This window comes from Drosophila takahashii, chromosome 2R (genome assembly GCF_030179915.1).
Source record: "Drosophila takahashii strain IR98-3 E-12201 chromosome 2R, DtakHiC1v2, whole genome shotgun sequence".
NCBI classification, from domain to species: domain Eukaryota; kingdom Metazoa; phylum Arthropoda; class Insecta; order Diptera; family Drosophilidae; genus Drosophila; species Drosophila takahashii.
In genome coordinates this window covers 14,978,551-14,989,529 of record NC_091679.1, presented here as the reverse complement: position 1 = coordinate 14,989,529, position 10,979 = coordinate 14,978,551, and the positions used below count along the sequence as shown (strand labels likewise).

Below are 10,979 nucleotides of genomic sequence, written 5' to 3'. Positions count from 1 at the left end.
ATGTCATACTGCGTTGAGCATGTAATTAAATTCCCAATCCATTGCCATTAAAGCCTAGAAACATTATTTGAAAAAAAATTTCTTTAAGAAAAAAATAGATAGGATACGAATTTGATTAAATTTACATGTTAAAAATATTAAACTCTTTTTCAATTTCGGAGAGTTTTGACTATTGCTGTCCCGCTCTTATCCAGATAAATTTATGCATTTTTTTGTATGAATTAAGAGTGCAAAAATATGAATTTCAAAGCAGTACTTTATCGAAAACAAAGCAAAAAACTGCCAAAATATGGATTATCACGCCGCGTTAAGTATGTAATTCAATTCCAAATCGATTAGCGTTTAACTCTGGAAAAAAACTTGTATTCTTAAAAAAAATTGCTAAAAGTTTTACATAGCTCTCAAACAACCAATATAATAATTTTGATTAAGATTTAAAAAATTTGAGGGAATATTTTTAATTTAAGTTCGCCTTGAAATGTTACAACCGCTTCAAAATGTGATGGGATGTTAATCCTTCGACAGTTAAAAAAAAATTAATGTCTCCAATTCTTATTTTAAAAAAATGAATGCCAGAGATAGGATAATTTTAGGCTTATTTTTATTTAATCGGTCCCTTAAAACAAATCCTGTTGATATTGGCCATGCTACCTCGTTCTACATTTTCTATTTCTATTTCTATTTTTGGTTTTTAAAAGATGCAATTTTTAAACTATTTATTTAAACTATTACAATCCAAATACTCTTGGCGAATTTGCTACCGGGGGTTTTTGGAAGGTATCCACAGTAGACAACTATTATAAGGGAAACAAATATGCGGAGCAATGTTTTGCTTTATGTATTTGACTAATTTAAGAAAAGACATCAAGAAAGGCAATTCCAAATTACTGCACTTTATCATTGATATTTTGTTTCAGTATTTTTGTTTTCACATTAATTTTTCACCTTGATTAGAATTATATTAATAATAGGGAATTCAGGTGGGCGGGGAAGCCGTGAATCAAATTGTTTAAACATTTGAAATTGTTTAAACAATATGAGCACGTGTAATAAAGAGCAAGAGAATCAATTGGTTTGAATATTTAATGTTATTTTAATATTATCAATGCGATTTGAAATTTAGTTCACAAAAATCGGTTACAAAATGTCTTATGTAAGTATGTTGTGGAAATGTAAATGAAATATTCTTTTAGCAAAAGGATATCAGTATTCCCAGCGGGAATGTGGGAAGTTGGTTTTTGTGTTCTTGAAATCCTGTTCCTTTTTGCAGGCGGCGGTGTGGGGTTAGATAATTTCTGAGCGTTAAATGGGGGTGGGTTTCTGAGAAGCATCAATATCAGGCCACTTATGCGCTGTGTGATTTCTGTGACACCACGATTATAATATTTTTTAACAAAAAAATCACCAACTTATAATATTCAAAAATCCTATGACTTACACCAAAACCAAAAGACTTGTCCTATCATTTAGTTTTAATTTTTAGTAATTTTAAAATTCGTAGAAAAAATATTAATAATTGTTAATCAAAAAAATTAAACTATATAACTATTATCATAATGTCTATAATGATAATATTAATTTATTTTACTCAACATTTTTCAAATAATAATAAGAATGAATGTGGGATTCAACCAAATTATAGAGAAAAGCCACGGTAAGACGATTAAAATATTTGATCACATTTATCAAGGAATTACATTAAATTACAAAGAAAACTATTGTTGTTTTCTACATTTTTAAACATTTTCTGTGAAAGAAAATATTTTGATCGTCAGACCGTGGCCTAAGCCATTTTTAAGTGTTGTTAAAATATAAAAATTCGTGTTGGTGGTATTGATAACACGAAAAATATACCTATAATATACGTAACCTTTAATGATTACGGTCCCTGAAAAGTATTGTTTAAACGAAATATTTATTCGGCGTCAAAGTGTGACCGTACTTTGCAAAGAAATTTACACCAAAATTATCTGCATTTTGTATGGTATTATCAAGAATATAATGCAGGGTCACATCAATTTTAAATTTGTTGGAAAAAGTGAAAAAAAGTGAAAATAGTTAATTTTAATCTAAAAAACAATAAAAAGGTGAGTGATAAAATGAATTTTGTCTTTTTATAACCTTTATTTCAGCGTTACAAAGGTTAGTATCACAGATATTTTCGCCATTAATAAATATACGCCTCCGGATGCTATCTTCAACACAAATTCTGCATTTCAGTGACACTTGAAATGTTTTTAATCTTTACCAGTGGTAAATGGTGTGAGGTGTTCATTAAATGGTTGTATAAATAGCAATTCAGTACTAACTTAGTTGTTTAACTTAATCAAAATATTACATTTATTTCAGCCAGGCCGACTGGGACTTCTTGGGACCAGAAGTGTTGCGCCTACGTTTGTCATATTTTATTTTTTCTTCTCATAGTTTTTGATATAGATACCCGACATAAAACAACTGAACAGAGGGTAAATGATCGGCCATGGCAAACCAGGCATAATTTCTGGAGAGATCCTTTAATTTTGTGCGGAGACCTAATAATGGTAATTACTCTTATTATTATTCCTGGTCTTACATTCATATCTAAATTATTTTTGATATTTTCAGAAGACAGACAAGAAATGGATATCTAAGAACTGCATTCGGCCAAGCAAAACCCGGGAATGCTTCAGGCATTACAAATTTTCAGTTCCAATGCTTCGATTGTAAATATTATTAATAAATACACAAACAAATATTACAAAAAACATGATTTTTATTGTGGAAAATCAGATACTGCAAAGCAGTGCAAAACCAAAACTGCGAGGGTCTGGAAAAACCAAAACTGGGAGGGTGTAGAAAAGCAGATATTGCAAGTGGAGGAAAACCATAACTGGGTACGTGTGGAAAATCTATAATGCGGGAAGTCGAAAAACCAGTGGATTTTGTCCTGCATTCTTCTGCCAGAGATCCAGATAGAAACCTCATTTCCCCCTTACTTTTTGTGTCACCCCCGTGTATTTTGATACCAGAGATGGAAGAAATGTAAGGGGTGAATGAGGTTTTGTCCCTTCCGCTTGTATGGAGAAACCTCTTGAAAATATGTTATTTTCCAGAGGAATTTTCCCGGTGGGTTCCCACCGGGAAAGTGAGAAGGTGGTTCTTTGTGTGCTGAAAATCCTGTTCCTTTTAGCAGAAAGTGTTGGAAATCCTGTTTCTTTCAGCAGGCGACGGTGTAGGGAAAATGTAAATTCCCTAGGAAAACCACATAGAAACCTCATTTCCCCCTTACTTTTTGTGTCACCCCCGTGTATTTTGAAACCAGAGACGGAAGAAATGTAAGGGGTGAATGAGGTTTTGTCCCTTCCGCTTGTATGGAGAAACCTCTTGAAAATATGTTATTTTCCAGAGGAATGTTCCCGCTGGGTTGTCTTGAATTTGAATTTGAGCGAATATCAATTCCTTAGTCAGCTGCAATGCACACACACAAACGTACACATGCATATACATATGTATCTAATGGCTGTGTGTGTAAAATACGCATTTTTTTGATATATTTATTTTGTGCGTGTGTGTGTACATAGCAGAGCAAATCATTGTTTGTTTTTGTTTTTTACAAATCCAAAGTTTGTCGATAACTCAACATTTGAAAACTAATAAAAAGTTTGCTGATCGGTCTTTTGCATTTAAAAAAAACAGAAGCAATTTTAAGGAAAATTTCGACTGTAAAATTCAGCTTAATGGGATTTCTGTAAGGTCTACCGATATTTTAAAATGTAACGTTTACTTAAGAAAAAGGCGCAAAAGAAAAGATTTGCGATATAATCGATTTTTTTTTGGCTGTGGTATTTTCATTTTCCCCTTGCGCGGTCACACTTAAATTGCGACAGCAGGACATACATATGTACATACATACATGCGCCAGCAGAACATACATACAAACACATGGGGACGCGTGACGTCACAGGTTAGCCAAATTTGAAAATATTGGGGACTTGGTTACGGATGCTGAATCTCCAAGAAATTTAAATGCAGTTATTTGCGGGTATGCCATAAGATTATGAACATCACATTTTTAAACCATTTTAACAAAATTTATAACAGAGAAATGGCAAAAAAAGAATTTAAAAAAAAAAACAAATCGAATTTTGGGGCACTTTGGGTTTGTTTTTTGTTCTAAAAAGTACCCCTTACGCGGCTCCTAATTATTTTAGTAATTACTGTGATTTTTCTAGATTTTTAGGTCAATCCGTTCTGGGTGGAATTTGCTACTGACCGTTTTTTAATCAAGACAAATATTGATATAGATAATTCTGCTTCGTAAAGGTCTTTGATATTTCTTTAGATCGCTGTGGGATAAGGCATGCATGATTTAATGTTGATACTTGAACCGTGCCGCGCTCCGATGTCAACGAAAATTTCTGCCAGGTTCAGCAGCCCTTCGTCAGCAACCATGTTAAAGGACCTGCAGCTTTTCAGGGTCCATTTTGTCATAGCTTTGGTAATTTTTGATTTTGTTTCCGCGTCTAAAGAAGTGGGTAGGCAGGTACATCAGAGGATGGTTTTCTTATCTTGTCTCACAAGATTTGATGTATTCCCGAAATACTTCATGCAAGATAGGCAAGTGCGACACGCAACTAATCCACTGACCTCCTGCTTGTTATCGTCAAAAATTTTTCCGAAAACCTGCCAAACCTTGCTGCGACCATTCTTCTCGCTAAACGTAAATTTCCCTGAAACAAGTTTAGCTTTTAATATAGCATGGCTTTTTTCTTGAATTGTTTGGAGTGCCTAGTTATGCAAAATTATCATGGTGACTCTTTTATTTAATTTCAAAATATACTCACAGAATTGTGGGTATCCATCTTCGTCTGCTGATATTTTGGAAAATCCAGAATCGGAATTTGACTGTGACCCTCCAGACATTAAAAAACGGAAGAAATCTGTTTCAGAAGTGTGGAAATACTATGAGAGGTGCAAAAACAAAATGTTTTCCAAATGTCGACTTTGCGGAAAGGAGTATAAAACTTCCGGCAACACATCAAACCTAATAGAGCATTTACGACGCCTCCATCCACTTAAAGTAGCTGCAGTTTCAGAAAATCCTAGAAAAATGGATGAGTTTGTTTCAAGATCTAAGCAGTACGATTCAGCTTCAAGCAGAAAAATCGAATTGGATAAAGGTCTCGCCAAAATGGTGTCGTCAGATATTCAACCGTTTAGTATCGTGGACGATAAGGGGTTCCAACATTTTGTAAAATTGCTCGATCCAAGATACGTTTTGCCAAGTCGCACAACATTGAAAAATGTGCTTATAAAAAATCTTTATGAGGAAACGATGACAAAATTGAAAAATAAGCTGAGAAAGATCCCTTATTGCTCCCTAACAACGGATTGCTGGACATCTGGCGCAAACGCAAGTTATCTTACGTTGACGTGCCACTTTATTGAAAACTTCAAGTTAAAAACGGTTGTTCTAGCTACGCAGCCCCTATTAGACGAAACGAATCACTGTAGCGACAATATTGCAGGAACCGTAAAAGCAATATGTCATGACTTCGAAATTTAAGATAAAGTGGTAACTATTGTTACTGACAATGCAGCATCAATGAAGAAAGCCTGCGAGAATTTGCAAAAAAAGCATCTGTGTTGTTTTGCCCATTCATTAAATCTAATTGTTCAAAGCTCTTTGGCTTTGAAGGATGTGCAAGACGTTTTAAAATGCGTTAAAAGTATAGTCACCTATTTTAAGAGCAGTTCGATTGCGTATGCCAAACTAAGATCTGCTCAAGCCGTTTAAAAGCCATTCAACCTTATTCAAGAAGTGCCTACTCGCTGGAATAGCGCCTTCTATATGCTGAAGCGAATTTTACTCGTTCGAGAGGCAGTTTGCGGAGTTTTGCTAAAAACATTAAAAGTTCCAGTTCCCTTAAGTGAGGAGAAATTTTCTATTATTGAAGATATTTGCACACTTTTAGAACCCTTTGAAACGGCAACAGTGAATACGTCGGCTGCGAAAACGGTAACCATATCCCTAATAATACCCCCAGTACTTGGCCTTATAATCAAAATGGATACCCTTAAGTTGGAAATGAAGACAACTGTAGGGATTGACACTTGCTTGTTTTTAACAAGCCAACTGAAGAACAGGCTGTACCCTTATGAATCCAGAAGTGTAACAAGGATGACAACGATTTTAGATCCCCGATTTAAGAAGGAAGGATTCTACAATCCTATGAATGCTGACCAAGCAGTAGCTGCGTTGGAAAATGATTTAACTCTTTTCTTCAAAAATGTGCAGGACCAATGTCCAAACGAGGAACCGCCCGCCGAGACAAATAGATTTGGCAGAAAAAAATAAAAAGAAACCAAAAACTAGTAGATCCGATGCAATTATCGAGCTGAGTCAATATTATCAGCAACAAAATGCTCCACAAAAAATTGATACGCTGGAGTTTTGGAGGGTAAATTATTGTATATTTTACATTTATTGTTGAATAAATATATTTGTTTTTACAGGCTAACGAATTCCACTTTAGCTCCCTTGCGCAGTGCGCTTTGAAATATTTGTGCATTCCAGCCACCTCAACCGAATCGGAAAGGGCTTTCAGCAAGGAGGGCCAAATAGCTAGTGAGAAAAGGTCGAGACTAAAGCCTAAGGCAGTGAACATTCTACTTTTTTTAGAAAAAATGAGTGGATTGTTGATGAATAGTTTTTAAGAAATGGACTTTTTTTTGTTTTACTTTCTTTATGGAGCTGGAGCAAGAAAGCAGAGCTTTGCAGAAAAAAGTAAGTGCAGCCGATCTACAAAATACAATTCCTGTTGCATAGAAGGATTACTGTTGATTAGCCGCATAAGCGAAATGGTCTGCCAAGAGTATGGACACACCAGAAACAACTGCGGGCTTTGATCAGTCTGCGTAACTTGTGAAGAATTGCACAACTCCCAACCTTGCCCTGCAAGCAAAAAAGACCAAAGACGAAGAAACTACAAAGGCTGCCCGGTCTATAAAAAGCTGAAGAGTCTGCTTGATATAGCAAAATATGGACGCTTCCAGAATGCACAAAATGCATACGTTCAATGCCAAACTATTGAGCTGGCAAATCTAATAATATAAACCGCCGTGCATGTGTTCACATGAAGAGTTTATTTGCAACTAACTAAAAAGGAGAATACAATTATCATACATTGATGTTGCTCCATCTTCGTAAGAGCGAGACCTCTATAGTACATGCCATCATTGCCAGTCTTCTACAACCGCAATTATTTTCCACACCCTTCCTCAATGCTTGCAAGTTTACAAAAATGAAAATCTAATTTAAATGTAACATCTCTGTAAATTCTACTTTGGGAGATTTTTGGTCAAAATATCAGCAATCATTTCATTAATACATTTATACTTTAACAAAACTTGTCCTTCCTTGACAACTTGTCTTACAAAATGATAGCGTATATTAACATGTTTTGTTCTGGAATGATGAACTGGATTCTTGGCCAGAGCTTGGGAACTCAAATTGTGGCCGTAATGAATGATTGGAGTCTTCTCGTCTCCGCAACCAATTTCGTTTATAAGTCGGCGCATCAGAACGGCCTCCTTGCAAGCTGATGATAGCGCCATATACTCCGCTTCGGTACTGCTGAGGGCGACACTGCGCTGCTTTTCAGAACGCCAAGAAATTGGACCTCCAGCTAGGAAGTAGATGTACCCGGTATATGACTTTCCGTCGACTTTGTCACCGGCCCAAGCCGCGTCTACGAATCGAAGAAAAGGTTAACCACACTGCCTGTAGTGTAGCTTCATGTCCACTGTTGATGCCAGATATCTTAGTACATGCTTGATACCGGCCCTATGTTCGGTATGTGGGTCCTGATTCCGTTGAGCCAGTTTGGAAACGGAATGCAAAATGTCCGGCCTGGTTGTAAGTGCAAGCCACATTAGGTCGCCGACAGCTGACTGGCATAGAGTTGGATCAACCTTTTTGCACTGATTGCTGGTGAATGCTACCTGGAATCCTGCATCCAGTGGTGTAGCCGCCTGTCTGCAATCCTCAATGCCGTGTGCATGCAGCAGATCCTTTATGTACTGCAAATGGCCCAGGGAAATTGGTCCTAGCTCTCCCTCACGCTCTATATCCATGCCCAGGAAAAGGTTTAGTTAGCCTTTGTCCACGCATTCGAAAGACTTAGAGATACACGATTTGATTCTTACCAGATCCTCTTTTGACTGGCAGGCTACCAGAATGTCATCGACATATACGAGGATTAGCGAGAGGTTTCCATTTCCAGTCTGCTTGTAAAGACATGGTTCGTTCTCGCAAGCAATGAAGCCGAGCTTAACCAGGGTACTGTCAAGCATGGAATTCCATTACCTTCCTGACTGCTTTAATCTGCATATCGCATTGTTGAGAAGCAAACTTTTTCCAGGACGACTCTGATCGATGTACCCCTCCGGTTGCTTCATGTGTACTGTCTCACTAAGATCGCTGTTTAAATACGCTGTAGGGGAGAGTGGGGGAATTTCGTCACAGGGGCAATTTCGTCACCTGCAATATCTCGGAATCCATAAGTCGTAAAAATATACAATTTTTTTTGTCTTAGACATTCAAGACGGCCAGACACAACCAATGCGTTTTTTTTTGCACAGAAGGCCAAGATAATTTAGCTATAATATTAAATGTGTTTTAATAGTTCAAAAGTTATATTTAGTTCTCGACGAAATTTTTTCTGTATGCCACAATTGAAAAGGGATAAGATACAGGTTTTTTTTGTATAATACACAGTGCTATAATGTGCATTTCTGCGTTAGTGATGTTTAACTTCGCGCCTAATTTCGGAAGAAAAATAATTATTTCTAAAAAAGTACTGTGTGGGGAAATTTCGCCACCCTATGCTTAGGGTAAATTCGCACCTATTTTAGATACATCTTTTTTTATTTGACGAGCTGGCTAACGAACAGACTACCGGCCGCAGCAACAAATATAGGACGTCAACAAAAATGGTACGCTTGATCAGTGTAGCATATTTATAGGCGTAAAATTCCCTACATTTTTCAGGTGACGAAATTGCCCCAGTGGTGTGGCGATTTTACCCCCCTATGTGGCAGGATTGCCCCAGTAATTGGTTTTTTTATAAATCACCAAGGTAATTAAAAAAAAAGGGGGAATGTCACATTTTAAAGCTTGGTGCTAACCGCATTCAACAATAAAAATAGAAATATGATTACGTGGACAAAGATGGACAAAAAATAGCTTTGAAAAAATGCTGACAAAATTGCCCCACTCTCCCCTACATACGTCCATCTGATGCAGGTACAGACCGAGCTCTGCTGCTAAGGCCAATATAAAACGCACGCTCTCTAGCCTGCAAACTGGAGAGAAAGTTTCTTAATAGTTAACGCCGTACTGCTGGGAGCATCCTTTTGCAACCAGACGTGCCTTGAAGCGTTCTATTTGGCCATCCTTGTCGCGCTTAACGTTGAATACCCATTTGCATCCGATCGCACGCTGATTTCTTGGTAAATTTGCCATCTTCCAGGTTTGGTTTGCGAGAAGAGAATCATATTCCCTGCGCTACGCGCCATTCGGATGCATACGGACTGCTCATAGCCTCTTTAAATGTTGCTGGTATCGGGACATCGTTTGACACTAAGGCACCTAGGATGTTGTACTGCTTTTTGGGACGACCAGGCTTGCCTGTCCGAATGAGCTTCGGCCGACCAGGCCCTACACGTATCTCATTTTGGTCATCTTTCTCATCCTGTTCTTCCTTGTCCTTTTCGTCCTTGTCCTTTTTGTCCTTATCCTTTTCGTCAGATTCCGATGCACTCTCCAACTGATCGGAACTTTCACTAGAGCTGTCCTCTCCACCAGTTTCGCTTGAATCGTGACCAATCCCATCACTCTCCGCGAAAATATCGAAAGCAGCTTTATTGTCGTCTCCTGCATCATGATTCTCATCAAATAGGACATCTCTTTTTTCGAAAACTAGTCGCGTAGTTGAATCGAACAGGCGATAACCTTTCGCCGCCACCGAGTATCCAACCATTGTATATTCTTTGCCTTTTGGTTGAAACTTGCTTCCCTTTCGTGGACCCTTGTCCAGAGCAACTGCAATAGAACCTAATACCTTTATATGGTTTATACAAGGTTTCTTACCAGTCCACGCTTCTATTGGGGTCCTGCAATTTACTGCGCTGGTTGGAGAACGATGAACGAGGCAGTATTAACAGCCTCAGCCCATAAGGATTCGCATAATCCCGACTGCACGAGTAGGCATCTAGACATTTCCACTAATGTCCTATTAGCCCTCTCAGCAACTCCATTCTGCTGTGGTGTGTAAGCTACAGTAAGCTGCCTAGCGATACCATGATGACGAAGAAAGTCATCGAATTCTTTGTTGACGAATTCTCCTCCGTTGTCCGTGCGAAGACATTTCAGCTTTCTATCCGTCTGCCGTTCAACCAGATTCTTAAACTCCATGAACTTTGATAGCACTTCGTCCTTCTTCCGCAGAAAATACACAAAAATCCTCCTGGATTTGTCATCGATGAATGTCAGGAAGTACTTCGATCCCCCCAGCGATTGTGTGGGAAACGGGCCACATACATCTGCATGTATCAGTTCCAAAAGCTCATTGGCTCTGTTGGCGGTGGCTTCTGGAAACGGTAGTTGGTGGATTTTGCTTAGCATGCAAGTCCTACACTTGAAATCCTGTGGAAGAATCGTATTTTCCACACCACGCATCAGACCTTTGGAAACAATTTCCCTCAGACTAGAAAAATTGAGGTGACCATATCTCTTGTGCAATAAAACGTCGTCAATTACGGTAGCATAACAACATTTGCTGTTTGTGCTTTGAAACAAATATAAATTGCCAATTCTGTTGGCACTGACAATGCATTCGCCGTCTTGCATGACCATTGCGTTTTGAAGACCGAATTTCACTGTGCACCTGTTTTTCACCGCACTGCTAACTGACATAAAATTGCCATGCATTTTTGGA

General features: G+C 37.9%; 1 protein-coding gene and 1 long non-coding RNA gene across 2 annotated transcripts; one reads left to right on the top strand and one right to left on the bottom strand.

Annotated features, from left to right (window-relative positions):
* Positions 1-2,032: 2,032 nt before the first annotated feature.
* Positions 2,033-2,712, top strand: LOC138912776 (uncharacterized). Its single transcript, XR_011418331.1, has 3 exons — positions 2,033-2,087; positions 2,425-2,540; positions 2,605-2,712. It is a non-coding gene; the product is annotated as an uncharacterized lncRNA (long non-coding RNA).
* A 6,821-nt stretch (positions 2,713-9,533) lies between these two features.
* Positions 9,534-10,666, bottom strand: LOC138912162 (uncharacterized). Its single transcript, XM_070212024.1, has 2 exons — positions 10,342-10,666; positions 9,534-10,084 (listed from the first exon to the last, which is right to left on the bottom strand). Exons 1-2 carry the CDS (start codon positions 10,664-10,666, stop codon positions 9,534-9,536), a joined length of 876 nt encoding a protein of 291 aa, XP_070068125.1.
* Positions 10,667-10,979: the final 313 nt, after the last annotated feature.